A 17,703-nucleotide genomic window follows, 5' to 3' on the forward strand; every position below is an offset into this window, starting at 1 on the left:
CCCTCTACGGCGAGGACCTGAAAGCAGGTGCCTGGAAGCAAGCAGGGAGGGAGGGAGTAAAGAGAGCTCAACCCGCAGCGCTACACAAGGCTCCGGCTCCAGAGCCTCTTGCACTTGTTGTCTCCCGGCCCCTCCAAAAGCCATGCCCACCCCCCTGGCAAGCCGATGGCCCCATTGGTTACCGGCATTTCGGTGGGCGGAGCTCTTCCCTCGAGTTGGGCAATATAGCCAGCATGAGTGGGAGGAGACAGAGCTAATTTTTCTCCTTGGGCAGACCCAGGTCTCTTTCTTCCCACCTTTCCTTTCCCCCCACCCCTCCACCTCCTCTTTCTTCTTCAGCATTACCATCAGCGCCGTCCCGGCTGCTCGAAGCAAGCGCGCCTGAAGACAGCTGTAGAGACGTCTCTCCATGTGCGGCTAGCCGGGCGAGGATTATTTTCCACACACCTTCCTTTGGGTGGGACCCGCACGCGGCGCACGCCGAGCGGGTTTCTGTGCCCAGCGGGCGCTTGGAGACGGGGCGCGTCTGTAGGCGGGAGTAGCTGGAGACGCGCCGAGGGCTGTGATCTTGTCAAGGGGACACCGGCGGCTCTTGTGCTCCCTCCCCTGCGTCGCTTCTGCAAAAGGCTGCCTGTCTGTCGCAGGGCTGCTCCTCGCTCATGGCTCACGGCAAGGCAAAGGAAGGGGATGGCAACTGGAAGAAATTTATCTGGAATTCAGAGAAGAAGGAATTTCTAGGGAGGACCGGAGGCAGCTGGTGTAAGTCTCTTCCCTCGCCTCCCCTTAACCCTCCCTTTTATAATAACAAATGCCGGGAATCCCGCGAGGCGAGTTTGGTGGGATCCGCGCGAGAGCTGGGGAAGAGCGGTGCGCGTGGGGCTGAGCGAGGCGAAGGTCCCGCGGTCCCCTTGCCGGCAAGCAGAACTTCCGACTCAGCCCGGGCAGGCGGCTTGGGTTACCGGGCGTTGCTCCCGAGGCGAGGCTGCCGCCTGGATCCGCTGGCGCGCGCAGGGTGTGTCTTTTGGGCCGTGCCGGGTTGAAAAATACACGCCAAGTCTCCTTGCCAGTTTTTGAAACAATAAATGCGAGGTATTGGCGTTAGGAAGCGCAACGGCGAGGGGAGCCCCTTTCCACCCGGGAGGTGGAGTCGCCCCCCCCCCCCCCGATATTTGTGACTGGCTGGAGGGGTCTCTAAAGAGCGGGAGGGTTGTATTTATTTGGCTCGGCGTCGCTCAGGTCGGCGGCTTTCCTGCGGGAAAACCCGGCGCTGGTGCTCTCTGGGGGCGGGGGGAGGTCGCCGGGCTGGCTCCTCTGGCTGCAGCCTGTTGCCTTCGCGCTAGGGAAGGAGGCTCGCGTTTTCCCGCCCGCAAAGGTCGTGCTGAAGGGCACTGATGTAGTCAAAGGCGAGTCGTGACTGCGGCCCGGGTGGGGAGAGGGGGAGAGCCCGCCGCCGCCGCCGCCGCCTTCTCCGCCTCCTATTTCAGCCACTGCGGCTGCCTGCGCGGCGCTCGAGGAGGGGACCACGCGGCGGGCGGGGGGGGGGGGAGATAGGCGTGCTGTGTCTGTGGAGACGGGCAGGCTTGTGTGGATGGCTGAGGTCCTTCTCGCCTCCCCCCACATTGCCAGGATGTCAAAAGAGTCGTGAGTTCTAGGAAGGGTGTCTGGGGAGGGTTTCCAACTCCAAAGGGTTAATAATGCATCACAGCTCAAGGTTAGTCAAGGTGACACCTTCCCAGCAAGAGGTAACCGGAGACTGGGCTGGGATCCCTGGGGAAGGTGGGTGGGGTGTGCCACAGCAGAGAGCCAGGAGCTGAGGAGGCATCTTCTGGATGGGCTTAGTCAAGGCTGGGAGAGGCATTCTGCTCTTTTGCCAACTGTACCTGGCTGTTGTTCGAGGAGGCCTGAGTGAGCTGCAGGAGTAGGAGAGAAAAGGTCAGGTGGGAGAGGAGAGAAAGAGGTTCAGGAATAACAAAGTCCTTGAAGGCTGTCTCCTAGCAACTGAATGAAACTTGAATGAGACTGAGACCAGGACGCTGAAAACCCATTTTCTTATTGCCGCTCTCCCCCTTCCCTTTCTGGACAAGGATCCACACCCCACCCCAACAGCAGGCCCCCAACCATTCTGCTTTGCAGAAGCTAATCAAATCACTGAGGTACCAACATAACCCATTTTCTTTCCTTCCTCCATATTTCATCCGGGTCTCTGCCTCCATGCTGTCTATGCAGCAGACAGTTCCTCTGATTTCCAAAATGTGACTTTTTCATAATTCTGTAGACTTTAGAGTATAGAGAGCATTTGACTTGCATCTTCTGCCCTGTCTGAGGAGCTACACCAGCAAACAAGAAATGTGCACATTTGCCCCACTCCTTTTCATTAATGAGGGACAAAGTCTGACCAGCCTCCCTCCCCTAGAAGAGCATGAAGACATGCCTGAGGCCTTCTGTCCTGAATATGTTAGCTATGGCTGCCCTTGAAGGAAAGGGTAGAATGCCCTTGAGCTTCCTCCTACCTCTGGTGGGGTTTTAACAGGCAGTCCTGAGTGTCTCTTTAGATCACTGCATCAAAAAAGCATGCCACTTATCTAGAACTTTCCATATCCTTCCAAACTCTTTGTGCAAATTTAGAAACATTTCCTGATATGCAAGGTCAAAGCAGCAAATGGCTGTGAGAAAGGGAAAAAAATCCATTGTTCTTAAAGAACAAAAATGAATCTGTTTAATACCAGCTGGTTTATAAATGGTACTTTGGAGTGGGGAAGGAGCAGAAAGGTTGGAGTATAGTTTAAATGATTTGAATGTTAGGATGGGACCTCCTTTAGCAGCTGGCCTGACACCCTCTTTTGGCTGAATGTACCCAATACCCTCTTTTGAGTGTCGCGTCTGGGAGTTTCCTGGTTTGGAGACTTGGCTGGAATTTGCATGAAGGGCAGGAAATGCTTGCCCAGCTAATCCCTGGTGGATGGAGTCCAGTGAGTGAGAGTTTTGTAACATGACTAGATGCTTTAGAGTTCCACATGGGTGCAAGGTACAAGATCCGTCCTTCAGAGAAATGACACAGGAGTCCAGTAGTATCTTAAAAATGAAAGGTTTTTTATCATAAGATTATGATAAAGGGGCTCCCAGACTCCTATGTAATTTTGCTACAACAGACTACCACCGCAACCCCTCTGGAATTATTTTCTTTAGAGATAATCAGTACAATCCTAGGCAGAGTTATTCCAGTCAAAGCTTGTTGATTTCAGTAGGTACAGACTGGCATAACTCCACCCAGGATTACACTTTATATGGTTTAAACAAGACATTAGATATCTAGTTGCTAGAAGGGCAGCTATGCCAGTTGAAGGTTCATCTTTTGGAAAGCATGTTGACTGACTGCCTTGTTTTTCATTGCATTGGAATCTCTGCCTTCTGTAGTATAGGAAAGACTGCCTCCCTCAAAGTTATAACTGCTTAACATCCTGCTTGGAAATTCAGTTTAAGCATATGTCACCCTTGCTATTTAGAGCTCTTCTTTTGATATTCTCCCTTCCCATTTACAAACCCCACTGCACCTTCCTTGCCATCAGCAGGTTCCTCTTTAGCTCATTACAGCAGTACCTCCTCTGATTGTACTCTGGAAAAAATGTCCAAATCTCTTGGACGTCACTGTATTTGCCTACTGCTGCCTGGTAACCAAGCCCTGTTAACCCTGAGAGTGCTAAAGCCATTGGGAGGTTAGTTGCAAAGTGTAACTTGCCTTGTCTCTCTTGTTGCCTTGGGAGGGAAAAGCCCTATTTTAATAGGTTTTTGTCTTTCACTTGCGTGTCTATCAATAGCTAGAATTCCTCTTGGTCTTCCTCTGTCTGTTCCCTTTGGAGTTGCTTCACACAAATATTTGTTTGAAAAGTTACCAGGAGATCTTTGGAACTTATCCCGTAGTCTTGCACTTACTTTTCACACACACACCATTTTAGCATACTTTACTGCCGTGGTCTTATTGTCATAGAGAAAAACTGGGCAGAGGGTACTTTCCGAACAGCTGCCTGGTAATAGTACAGCCTGTTTCTATACAGCTAAGCAGGAGATATGATCCTTGTAAACCAGTAATTGATATATAACTAGATTTTGGAGTGTGCAGTTCATTGGGAGCAGCCCGGCTGATAAATAAGTTTGGGTTTTTCTCCTCTCCACTCCTTTAAACAAAACTCCTTATTACAGAATTTATACACTAATTTGATTTCAACTCAGTGTAACATGAATGTATACTTGTATTTGTGCACAGTGTACATCACTTTTTCCTACTTGTCTTTTGAGAGGAATGTCCTTGGAAGTCACATACCAAAGCCCGAGTATTGTGTCAGAATTAAAACTTAGATACCGCTGGAGAAGACACACTGATGCAATGGAGAGGTACCATGCATGCTGATTCACTGAGATATGTTATAGATCAAGGTGCTTTCATGCATCTTCATCTATGGGTATGATTCCCATGAATTAGCACAGTCACTTGATAGTGAAGCCCAATTTATGCTGGTGTGATAATCCCCTGAAGAGTGCATGAGTTTCTGTTCCCCACACTAATACAGATCCCATGTGACATGGGACCTCCATGCATAAACATCTATCTCCTCTTGTGGCAGAAGAACCATGGGTAATGGGAGGCAGATTTAATTATACATACTGTGGATCACATATTATGCACAAAGGGTGCAGGTGAGGTGTACAAGTATAAGACTTGTATTTCAAGTAAGTGCTTACTGACACTGAATCCTATTAAAAATATAAGAAGAGTGTTGCTGGAGAATCCAGCATGCTACTTTCAGCACTGACCAGCTAGATACCCCAAGAAAACAAAGGACATGAAGACAACATGCTTCCTCTCTTTTATGTCCCCAGTACTTGCTGTACAGAGATATACAGAAAAAAGGACATATACAAGAACATATGTCACGTTCTACATATCTTTTGGGGTTGACCGTCATCAATATGTTGTTAACTGACATAAATATGTTGACACCCAGCTCTATATTTCCTTATCCAAATCTCCTGGTGATGCTGTAGAAGTCCTGAATCACTTCCTGTTCACGGTAGGTAAATGAACCAACTGAAACAGAATCCTGACAAAACAGAGGTAATGCTGGTTGGGAAAGCTGAGGTCTTGAAGGGCCTTGTGCTTTCCACCTTCTGTGGGCTCCAGCTGATTCCCCCCAATTCAGTCAAGAACTTAGGGATTATACTGGATCCAACCTTACTGTTGGAGAAGCAAACAACACAGCTGTGAAAAACCTCTTTCTGCTAACTTAGTTTACCCCAGGATAGCCCCCTACCTTGACTCACCCTATCTAGTCACCTGGATCCACGCCATAGTAACATCGAGATTAGAATGATGTTATGCTCTTTATATACGTCTCCCTTCAAAGTCAACTTGGAGACTCCAGTGGGTGCAGAATGCTGTAGCTTAGTTATTATCAGGAGTTAGGCAGAGCATGCATATTAGCCCCATTCTGCAGTCACTCCATTGGTTGTCCATCAGTTACCAGGTTCAGCTCAAGGTACTGGCTATCATAAAGCCCTTCATGGCTTTGGACCCTCTCTCTCTCGGCTTGGCTTCGCGAATGAAGATTTAAGAAGGGTGCAGTAGTCCACGTCTGCTGCAGGCTCGCTGGTGGCTGACAAGACCAATGCGGGACAGGCAGATCCGGCCACAGTGGCTGCAGGGAAAAGTCTGATTTGGGGTTGGTGCTGTAGCAGTGCGATTCTTCCTCAATCTCCTTTTGTCCTCAAGACCAGCTATGCGTGCGTTCTCAAAGGAAGAGACAGCCTGGTGGATGGTGTGCCTCCATGCTTTGCGATCTGAGGCTAGGTCAGACCACTGGTGATGGTTGATGCAACAGGTGCCAAGGGATTTCTTCAAGGAGTCCTTGTACCTCTTCTTTGGTGCCCCTCTATTTCGATGGCCGGTGGAGAGTTCGCCATACAGGGCAATCTTGGGAAGGCGGTGGTTTTCCATCCTAGAAATATGCCCTACCCAGCGCAGCTGCGTCTTCAACAGCAGTGCCTCGATGCTTGTAACCTCTGCCCTCTTGAGGACTTCAGTGTTGGTCACAAAGTCACTCCAGTGGATGTTGAGGATGGTGCGAAGGCAGCGGTGATGAAAGCGCTCAAGGAGTCGCAGGTGATGACGGTATAAAACCCACGATTTCACTTTGGACCCTAATATGTGTTTAAACATGCGGCTCGGGGACCGAATCAGGCCCGCTGAGGGCTCCTATCAGGCCCCCGAGCAACTGACTGTTGTCTGCTTCCTTCTCTCTCTTGTGCTTCCTTCTCTCTCTCGTGATTCCTTCTGCATAACAGCGTGCTTTACCAGGCAATCACACAGCAGAGCTACTGAGCCAAGCCTCTCTCCCTTCTATTGGCTGAGGATCCTCCCTTGGGGAGGAGAGGGGGAGGAATAGCTTGCTTTGCCAGACTCTCTCAATCACACAGCAGAGCTACTGAGCCAAGCCTTTTTTCCTTCTATTGGCTGAGGCTCCTCCGCCTCCTGGTCCCCTAGGGAAGGAAGACAAGAGCCAGAGCCTCCTTTGCCTAGTCCCCTGGCTCCCATGGGAGAAATACAAAGAAAGTACCTTTAAGACCAACAAGTACTAATGTTTTAAGCATGTTTTATTTTGTTTTGTTTTGTTTTTTAAATATATATTTTTGTTTGTGTGTGTCCTTTATAAAGTTTATCTCTGCTACCTAATCATAAGTAGGTACACACAGGGCCCAACAAGGTTTCATTTATGTCAGATCTGGCCCTCATGAGTTTGACACCCTTGCCCTAATATCTATGGGATTGCCTCCATCACTACAGCTTTGCTTGTCTAAGCAGGGCCTTCTGCAGGTGTCACCCTGCAAATGGGCAAGATGTACAACTGCATATACATGTACATTCTCTGTTGTGGCCCACACCTTATGAAATGGCCTGGAGTTTTCTTGGCTTCCTGATGAAGTCAGGAAGGCTCCCTCTGCCCTGCCATTTCACATACAGCGCAAAACTGAATTATCAGGACATTTTTACAAAAGCAAAAAGCTTTATAGTGGAATTGGTTCAGGAAGAGTGCTTTAATAAAGGGAAAGAGACTGGACTATATTACTGTGTACAGTATATACTATCTGTTGCTGTAATAAAGGGAAAGAGACTGGACTATATTACTGTGTACAGTATATACTATCTGTTGCTGTATGTATTATCCTATTATGTATATTCTATATTTAATATACCTTATTAATACTTATGCCTTGTTTCAGCTTTGTTCGATGTTTTTACTTGGTCATAATTTCCACAGTCCTAATCCTATTATATTGCTTATTGGATGTCCAATCCTGTTGACTGCATTGATTTACACTGTATAATCTGCCCCGAGTCTCAGTGAAAAAGGCAGGCTTTGAATCATGTCAATAAATAAATAGTCTATGACAGAATCATTTCCCATTAATTAGTCTGATTAAGGAAATAGCTTTCTGTGTTTACAGTTGCAGGCTGTGTGTGGAAACATGCTAAACTGAAGGAATTACTGTTTCTAATCTGTTTTGCTTATTTCAAGTGGAGTATACTCATTGAGTATAGTATATTTTGTTATAAGTAGCTTGAATTTCTGTTTCTATCTCCTTTGTGCTTAGAATCCTGAAGTTGGCCTAGTGCATAGCTTGCAGTACATACTTGACGGTGTATTTTCCCTCCTCTCATTACAGTTAAGATCCTCCTCTTCTATGTGATCTTCTATGGCTGCCTGGCAGGTATCTTCGTTGGGACCATTCAAGTCATGCTGCTCACAGTCAGTGAATTTGAGCCCAAGTATCAGGACCGAGTAGCACCTCCAGGTAATAAGAGGACAGAGAGGCAACAAGAGTGGCATATTCTGCCTTTGGGGCACTTGTGGGGTCTAGAGCTACAGCAGTTAACTTTTGACTGATTCTTTCAAAAGTTTGTGAGCTTTCCTCATCTTAAAAGGTTAGATCCCTTTTCTGTCACAAGCTATGTTAGCCCTTCCTGTGTTTTTTCTGCTCTCTAAGGAGCTCAGAGCAACAGCTCCTGTGACTTAGGTTAGTGTCTTGGCCCAGACCAGCTGTTGAGCTTCATAGCATGGTGAGTATTTCAGCTTGAACTTTCTACATCCAAAGACAGTATTATAGTCCATTGGTCTTTGGGACTCACAAGTGTGTAATGGCCTATCCTTATGTGAATCATATCAGTGGTAACACTCATCACTTTTTTCATGGCTCATACTTCTCCATCCACTAGGAAGCAGGTTCTTTTTCTGAATATGAGGACATTGGCTGAGGCTAGTCTATGAAGCAATACGCACATCCTCCTTTGCTTTTATATTGTTTAACTTAAGAAGAGGAGGAAAGAAGACATGCCGCATGCGGAGGTGGACAAAGACTCCTACACTTCTAATAGTTCTGTAGTGGAGGTACTTTCAGGAAGTTCAGCTTTTCTCAGCCAGCACAGCAAGCTGTATCTGCTAGAATCCCCTCCTTTGCACAACTGTTTACAGTGTCCTTTACATCTAGTTATCATATAATGCAAAGCAAAACATAGGACATACAAAAAAAGATAATTTAAATGTTGTGTCATGTTATAGACTGCAATTAGAGGTGGGTCTTGGATTTGAGGGTGAAGATCACAGCCATCATCGCTATATCACATGGGATTTAATGCGTTGGCCATGGTGGCTTTTCATGGTTAAACTATCCATTTATTAAAGGGCTAATTAGTTGTACCACCAGGTAAATATTATAGTAAAAGTGGGTTGCAGTTGCTATTAGTACTATATTAAATCATAAATAGGTGCAAACAATTAACCAAATACTCTAGGCGTAACATTTTTCATTAGGTGAGAAAACATTGGAGTTGTGGACAGTGATGCTCCCTTCTTAATCTTCCAAAGATGTGGAAGGGTAAGTCAGGCAAATGCAGGTCAAGAAAAACTTTGCTGTTTAAAAGCTTGGGTCTTAAAGAGAAGAAGCTGGGAGGAAAGCAGGCTCCCTCCAACTGTCCCACCACCTCCCCATATGAAAGGCCAAAGAACAGGCTGGAGGAAAAGGTGGTGCTGCTTTGCTTTTCATTGACTGTGGCTGGTGAGGAGGAGCCCAGCAGTGCCTGGCTTCAACCTGCAAGCCCAGGCATGATGCTGCAGTGAGGAGGAGCATGGTGCTGCTCATCTTTGTCCTTTTAGCCTGGGTGCACAGATGAAGCCTGGCACCACAGTCTCCACACTCCTCCCTGCCAACTGGACTAAGAGTGCCATCCTAAGCAGAGTTGCACTTTTCAAATCCCAGTGATTTCAATGGGTTTAGAAGGCTGTAACTCTGTTGTGAATTGTATTGTAAGCCATGTTTGTCTTTTGCATCTTGTTACAGGACAATAGTACAAGTGTTTTGAAACTGAATAGATTTGTTAGTGTGTATAGAAGGAAGTGCATATGTTTGGTTCTTTTACATTAGTGACTGGTATCTTAGTGTTCTGCTTCAGCAAAAGACACCAATCTGCCTTGCATGTGGACAGCCAGGCTGACCTGGCACTGTCGCAGCTTATCTGGTTTGCTTCATCTGATTTCTGTTGCCTTATTTGGTCCCAGCTACTGGTTGGAGTGTGTGTCTTGCAGCTCCTGCTATCCTATATTGATAATAGGGGTTGCGGAAAAAAATCAGTATATTTAACCCCCCCCCCCAGTTGGTATTTCCTGATATTCCAGAATCCCAATATGATATTTAGATTCAGTAAATATTCAGGATTTTTGAATTTTTCAGGTCCATTATACCCTATGGGGAACATTATATATAATGATCCCCTGTAATAACAATCAAGCTAGGGGTATCTGGGGCTCAGAGAGGGGGTTCCTTTTTGAGATAGAGGCACCAAATTTACAGATAGCTGCTGGTGCCTTTCCTCAACCCCCCCTCCCCAAAGTTTTAAAACTATTGTATCGGGGGGTATCTGTCAGAAAGAATATCCAGAAAATACTGATAAGTTATTTTTCAGATTTTTTGGGCTTGGATTTAGCCAAATGCACACCCCTGTGGCATGAAGGCTGCTGGGTACCAGTGATGGCAGTCATGAGTCATGTCCCCTCTTGCTTCCTGCAAAACAGCTGAAAATCTACAATAGCACATAATAGGACTTAGAGGACAATGGCATAATGTGGTGCTGGTGGAGCAGACCCCTTTGACAAGATTGTAGCCCCTCTGCCAGTCTATGGCATACAGAGTAAGCCCCTTGCACACCCATGTCCAGTTGAACTGCTCATCTTTGTTGGTTGTCCATGACTGAAGTGATGGTGACCACCAAGGATGATGCTTGGAACAAACATGGGACATAGTTGTGTTGTTATGCTTCTATAGCAAAAGCTTGATCTAATTGTAGCCAGGGTAGGAGGTTTAAATAGCCCTCTTCTCAGGTCTGCAGAGGTTCTTTTGGGTCAAAGCTCACTGAAATCTATGCATAGGATGCACCTTTGGGTATATATGGATGGAATGATCAGCTTCTAAATAATAGCTGAGAACTCTAAAGAGTGGAGGTCCTGTATAAAACTAATTTTCAGTATTCGGTTGCACACTACTATGGCCAAGAAATAGAGCCCAGAGTAAGATGAAAAGGTGGTAGGAGGGACTAGAAGAGTAGGCATAGTTTTGGTTCCCAGTGAATAGGGTAACCAGGAGAAAGTTTATTCCCCTCCACCCCCAGTGTCCCTTTCCCCATATAAGTGACTGGCTGCCATTCATTCTTCAGGAAAAGTGAAGAGCTTGTACTGAAAGCAAAAATGACCATTAGCACAGTGGGTGTCGTGTACCCAGTACTCCACAGCACCATTGCAATATATGGGCTTTAACGCCACACAGCTACATCCTGTTGATTAAAATTGTGAGCATTTTGCTAGAACGTAATATAAACATGAGTCTTAAGATAGCTGATGATGGCATATGAAGTTTAATGTGTTATGAAACAGTCATCTTTCCAAACACAATATGGTTTATAGGATTGAGGTACAGTTAATATTTTAAATATTTTGATTTGGCAGACATAGTTTTGGTTGTTTAGTAATACCTTGAAGCCCAGCAGGATTATTTTTTCACTTCTCTCATAATTTAAGATGGTTGCGCTATTAATCTGGTCAGTTGTGGCCTCTTTTGCCATTTCCTGTTTTAAAAGTAAATGTACATATTTCAGATCTATAACATAAGTAATATCAAGATTGCCCCAAGTATATTTTTTTAGAGGATGATGTACAGGGATGGATGTTGGCTTCCCAAAATCATTTTCTGTGGCCCCAGAAGGTAGGACCAGAACCAATGGGTTGAAATTAAATCAAAAGAGTGGAAGAATTTCCTGACCATTAGAGCAGTTCCTCAGTGGAACGGGCTTCCTCGGGAGGTGATGAGCTCTCCTTCCTTGGAGGTTTTTAAACAGAGGCTAGATGGCCATCTGACAGCAATAAGGATCCTGTGAATTTAGGGGGAGGTATTTGTGAGTTTCCTGCATTGTGCAGGGGGTTGGACTAGGATTTGGGGACGGAGGATGGGGACCTCAAAGGAGTACAATGCCATAGAGTCCATCCTCCAAAGCATCCTTGGCTCAAGGGCAGCTGATCTCTGTAGTCTGGAAATGAGCTGTAATCCCAGGGGATCCCCAGGTCCCACCTTTTGCCATGCCCTCAGGGCTGCAGAGCTGCACTCCAGCAGATGGAAGCCTTTTTCAGTGGCTTTTATAAAAGGGCCATTACCTTCTATTGTTCTAAACCTAATGATTAAGCCAGCCTCAGTTCTACACAACTCAGGGTTGAGAGACCAACTACAAGATTCCTGCATGGTAGATGGTAAGAATTTGCAATAAACCCATATAAAGATTGAAATATGTAGTGATCGGATATCTGATTCCCCTCCCCACCCATTGCATGGAAACACAGAAAGGTACATGAGCACATAGCCTGTATGTTTCCTGTGCATTGTTTGATGTCTACCATTTTAAAATGAGGTGTGTTTACACAAGAAAGAGTACTCTTAGTACCTGACCCCAATCTTGGAAATACACATTCAGGAGGAAGTTTATTTGACTCCAGGGTTCCTGGCCTTATAGCTGGTAGTAAATACTGTTGTTTCAGAAAACATTCACATGTGCAATTTGCTAATCTTATTTGTTACTTCCAGTTTAATGGTGTAATGCAGACTTAACAGCAATCCATAGTTTGCTACTGTGTGAACTAGCTGAGGGAATCTTTGGATTTCTGCAGTCCCTCAGCCCCTCATGCACAGCCCACAAATGAATGACATATAGTTTTGTGGCAAATCATAGTATGAACTGCAAAATTGTAATTCATGCTTTCCCTGCAAGCCAGGATTCCAAAATGTGATGTAGTCGTGCTATTCAAGGAAAACACAAACTGAAGTTTGTAAATTTGTATTAATGTTACATTGTGGTTTAACACGGAAGTAAGTAATTAGACCATTGTGTGCAAAGGGAGGAGTGAGTATACAAGTGTGGACATTCCCTGACTTCATGTTTTTTGTAGTTTTTTGTAGTAATTTTGCATTATTTTGATGTGATTCTTACTTGCTTATATGCCCTAATATCAGAAGATGAGGTAGAAATGTTTTAAGTAGATTACATTTATGACATATAATATATGCATAAATTCCTCACAAAGTCTTACTGGAGGAAAATGACTGCCTTGTAGGAACTGTACAGTGTACAAAGCAACCATTAGTTTCTCAGGTTAGAAAGATTCATAGACTAGAATAGGGTTGCAGGCCTCCATGTGATACCTGGAGATCTCCCAATATTACAGTTGATCTTCAGATGACAAAGATCAGTTCCCCTGGAAAAAATGGTTGCTTTGGATAATGGGCTTTATAACGTTATACCCTCCCAAGGTTCCTCCCTTCCCCAAACCCTGCTCTCCTCAGGCTCCACCACCAAAATCTCCAGGTATTTCCCAACTCAGCACTGATAGCCCTAATCTATCACTAACTTGTTCTTGAAGTCCAGTGGAATTGCATCTCTTTGAGGTCTTATTCAAACTGCTTTTAGTGACACTGGAGGTAATGGTTACATATGGATCTTTGTATTAGATCCATATTATCAAAAGCATATAGTGGCTAGCTATAATGGGATTGGTTGTGATAAGTGGTTATATTCATCTTTATTCTGCAACTCTGTTCTGGAAGGTAAGCTGTATCATTTCTGTTTGCTGTAGCTGTTATGATGTTAATCCTTATCTTGTTAACTGCTGAATCATACAACCCTCTATGTCTGAAAACAATTTGTTCTCCTTTAATTGACTCCTTGCTGTGATCTTGGCTTAAATTTGAGGAAACTGTTCTGCCTAGAGTCTAATATAGATTAGCTAGCTGTTTGATGGATTATTTGTGTTTGGGACTTTTGTCCATCCATGAAGATAAGTGAGCTGGAGGCACTGTCAGAATTTGTGCCTATGGTTAGCTTGGAACACTGGTCAGATGTCTTTGTGAAGAAAGTGGGGGGTGACTGGTATGCTGGCTGGTAGTTCTGCATATGAAAGCCAATATGGTAGTGTTTAGAGTGGTGGACTAGGATTTGGGAGACCATGGTTGGAATCATCATTTTTTGGGTGACCTCGGTCACAGGCTCTCAGGCTACTCTACCTCATAACATTGTTATAAGGATAAAATGGAGGGGGGAAGAATGCTGTCAGCTTCTGTGGGTCCCTGTTGGAGAGAAAACAAGTGTAAATGAGAACTTCTCTTTTGGAGTCTTTGTAGACTTCCCTCTCTCTTCCCCTTTTTAAAAGGTTTTATCACACAACCTTTTTTGCTGATGAATTAATTACACTGAATCTTTAACTATATATGTTCCTGCAAATGTCGATCAACTTCCCAAGCAGAGCTGATTCCCCCTTCCCACCATGGCATGGTAAAGTTCCATGGCATTTTTAAAAACTCATGTTCTCCTCTCTCTCCCCCCCGGCACCAGTGAGAAAAACGTGACGTCCTACAGTCCATCGCATTTCTTCTTCATCTCAGAGAAGACTGTTGGCTGTCTTATTCCTAGGGAAGTGATAAAAAGCATGCAAAGGGCCAGTATGTGTGGTACACGCAGTCAAACAGGGCTTTGTTTGCAACTAAGGGAATTCACATTTACAAATGTTTAGGAAGAGGGGAATTGTTTCTCTGAATCCCTGCTGATCAGCACCTTTAATCCTGGTTTCTTGAATGCTGGGAACTACTGCTTGTGTACGCAGAACCAATCATCTCAGTAGTAAAGTAAAGATTAAGCTGGTGAGTGGGATAATATTGGAAAGAAGCTAGTGACAAGTACATAGAGCCAGTTGCCACTGTTACTGTTTCACCACTGATGTTATGAAGGTACATCATAACTGGCTTGTCTTGGTTATCTCTGGTGGTGTACAAACAGTAGTAACCATTCCTAACTACAATTGGTGGATAATAAAGAGTTCCTGTCTGTTATCTTCAACTTTGTAAAGAACTGAGACTCGCTCACATCATTTCCTTCTGGTGATATTTAGTTGAGTGGATTTGTACTTATTCGTGGTCCCTCCTGACATCAACATATATCATGTACTATGTAGATGTACTAGTATTGGCAAATGGGTAAACTTATCATGGATGCATGTTTCTAGATGTTAACACCTGCAAAATATTGCTATACATTGGCAATACTAAGTGTTGATTTTGAAAGTTCACTTATGTATCACAATACTGGGCCTCAAATAGAATGAATTCAGGTGATATTAAACCAGGTTCTTCTACAAATGACCATATTTACAAGGCTCAGCATTAAAGCACAATGTTTTTACATTTGTGTGTAGGCAATGATACAAGTAAAGGTAGTCATGATGTAATCACCTGTGTGAGTTACTTTAATTGATCAAAGACTAACTTGTTTTCAGACATGGTTGTCACATGAATAATCAGGTGGTAGAATCTGAAGGTGGCACAGTGAGCTCTGTCGCCTATGACTGCAGAAGTTTGTGTCACAGTTTGAATACATAACAGGTTCTGGCCCAGCCCATTTCCTTCTCTATTGTCTTTTTTTAAACCACTTTTCAAGCAAGAACTCCCAATGATTCTTACACAATTATAAAATAAAGTTAATGTGAGGGTATTTGCAGGGTGGATTTGTTACTAACTTGGATATTTATCACTTCATTGGGTCATATGCATTGATCAGATCTTACTCGTGGTTAGATTTGGTCAGGACCTTTTTTGTAGCTGGAACTCCTTTTTTTGTAGCTGGAACTGCTTTGCATATTAGGTAACACACCCCTTGATGTAGCTAATCCTTACAGGGCTCTTATTAGAGGGCCTACTGTAAGCTCCAGGAGGATTGGCTACATCAGGGGGTGTGGCTTAATATGCAAAGGAGTTCCTGCTACAAAAAAAGCCCTGAACCCAAGTATCCCAAATCCTAATCTGACACTGTACCCACAACACCACACAGGCACCTTTGATGCAGCTGTCATAAAACCAACAAAGCAAGTAATCCAGTTTCACCACTGGGGGTGCAGTGTTGAGGGTGGGAGAATAAGAAGGATATGTGAACTGCTAAAACAACTTTTATTTCCTGCTTTCTTTTTGCAGCATTTGAACACCTTTTTCTTCCTGCTTTCTGTCCCACCAAACTACTTCTGCTTCTCATGTACCTTGAAAAAAACTTCCTGGAGTTGCCATAAATTTGTTGTGACTTAACGCCACATCAGTACATTCTGTCCCACATGCCCAAAGTGTATTGTTAGTCTAAGGTTGCTGATCAGGGTAGGGCTGCTGGAAGGAGTTGATCTTATTTGCATTTAGCAAGAACTGGGAAGCATTTATTTATTTTGGAGAGGTAGGTATTTAATGAAAGTTGTTGGGTAAAGGCAGAATTCTATTGCAAAGAGCTATCAGGGATTTTTGTTTAGTCTTCAGATAACCTGAAGAGACAAATAGTACTTCTGCCTTCAGAGTAAAAGGCACCAGCAAGTTCCTTGTGCTGAGATAATGGAAGGATCTCCTCAGACATTACATTTTTTCCTGCACAGTTTTTATGAGGAACAGTTATGTGTGCAGCTGTTGTTATGTCTAAAGTGTTGCTCAAGTGTGTTTTTCCTGCTGTCTGTATATGGAATAGGCAGCAGCTCTCTGCACATTATGGTGCACTAAGAAGATCTCACACATATAGGAAATGAAACAGTAATTTAGCTGGGATGGTGCAATAAGTACACCTGCTTGTCTAGGTGTAAATGAAAGCATGGTGCAAACTCAGGTCCTGTAATCTGTTAACTATCAACACGAAAGTGGGTGGTTGTTGTTTTTTCTCTTCCAGTTTGGAATAATAGGGCTTTTTCAGGTAGATAAGAAACCAGATCTTGGCTTGCTTAAATGCTATGGTTGAACATGGAAGGAGGACAGAATCAGGCCAGGCAGAATGATACCACTGTAGCTTTTCTCCTTGGTTCTGGAGCTGCAGATTAGGAGAAATGCATTCAGACACTCAGTCAGTATGGGAAAGTAAAAATGGGGTATGGTTCTCTGCTCAGGTGCTGCTTATGGGGTAACAACACAACAGCTTCTGAGCTGACACACTATCATCTGAACATTGAGAATCTGGAATTTCAGCTACAATCCAAAGCCATTTGCAGTTTAGCCCTTGTTTTATGAATCATTCCTCACAAGGATAACTCTTGTGAAGAACTGGTACAAGTATCCTGCCTTGCTGTGGAAATGCTTACTCCCTGGGTAGTGTTCCATGTGAGAATCCTCTTGCCCTTGCCAGCCCTAGAGATGTGAAGGCCTGGGAAAAAACTGGAAAAATTTGGGAAAAAACAGTTTTTTCCCATTTTTATCCTGAAGCCTTTTGTTTTTTTCCAAAAAATTGGAAAAAAGAAAAGAAAAGAATTGATTATGGAATGTTTTATTTTAACATGAGGAATAAAATATTTTAAGACAAGGTGTTCAAATATTTTCCAAATCATTTCAAAAAAATATGTATTGGTATCCGATTATTCTAATTTCTGTGCACTGAGGACAAGCAAATCCTAGGTCATGCCAATTCATTGAAATTCAGTCCTACACTCCCTTCTATACACTTCCCACCTCTTCAATTCTTTTTATGAGAATGAGCTTTAATTTTTTTTAATACTGCAGAGAGGAAATATGAATGATTGTTACTTCTGGATTTTTAAAAATTGTTTTGTGGAGGTTTTTTTGTCTGTTATACATAAACTAATAAACAGTTCAGGAGATTGTTGCTCCATTTGTTACAATTACAAATAACAATTATTTTAAAAGTAAATTCTGTTTGTATTAATTGTTTGGATACACTATATTTTTAATATGCTAGTTGTGATAATTTCCTGCCAAGTAAAATTGTCCATAGTCATATTTTATGTTCCTAAAGTAGCAGAATGACTTTCAATCTGGAAAAGAAAAAAAATAAGTGCTAATGTAGCATTTTTTTCAATTTTTCTGAAAATGTCCATTTTTCTCCAAGGGAAAAAAACAGAAAAAACCTAGATTTTTTCCCAAACTTCAACATTTCTGGAAATGTTACATCTCTAGCCACCCCACAGAAAGGCTGATTTGCTAGTCTGAATAGAACTTGAGCCTTAAAGCTCATGGTGTGTGGCCAAAGCAGCCACAGAAACAGCATGAACTTAATTTCTCATTACTTTCAACATCACTGATCAACATGCATCAATCAAT

General features: G+C 43.7%; 1 protein-coding gene across 1 annotated transcript in view; it reads left to right on the top strand.

The window, feature by feature from the left end:
- Positions 1 to 254: 254 nt before the first annotated feature.
- Positions 255 to 17,703, top strand: part of ATP1B1 (ATPase Na+/K+ transporting subunit beta 1) — a 30,405-nt gene continuing 12,956 nt past the window's right edge. Inside the window, exons 1-2 of the mRNA XM_060234615.1 lie at positions 255 to 759; positions 7,717 to 7,845. Coding sequence (XP_060090598.1) covers positions 660 to 759; positions 7,717 to 7,845 — 229 coding nt within the window. The 5' untranslated portion in view covers positions 255 to 659. The remainder of the gene's footprint in view (positions 760 to 7,716; positions 7,846 to 17,703) is intronic.

The sequence above is a fragment of the Heteronotia binoei genome, chromosome 3 (assembly GCF_032191835.1).
Source record: "Heteronotia binoei isolate CCM8104 ecotype False Entrance Well chromosome 3, APGP_CSIRO_Hbin_v1, whole genome shotgun sequence".
Taxonomy (NCBI): domain Eukaryota; kingdom Metazoa; phylum Chordata; class Lepidosauria; order Squamata; family Gekkonidae; genus Heteronotia; species Heteronotia binoei.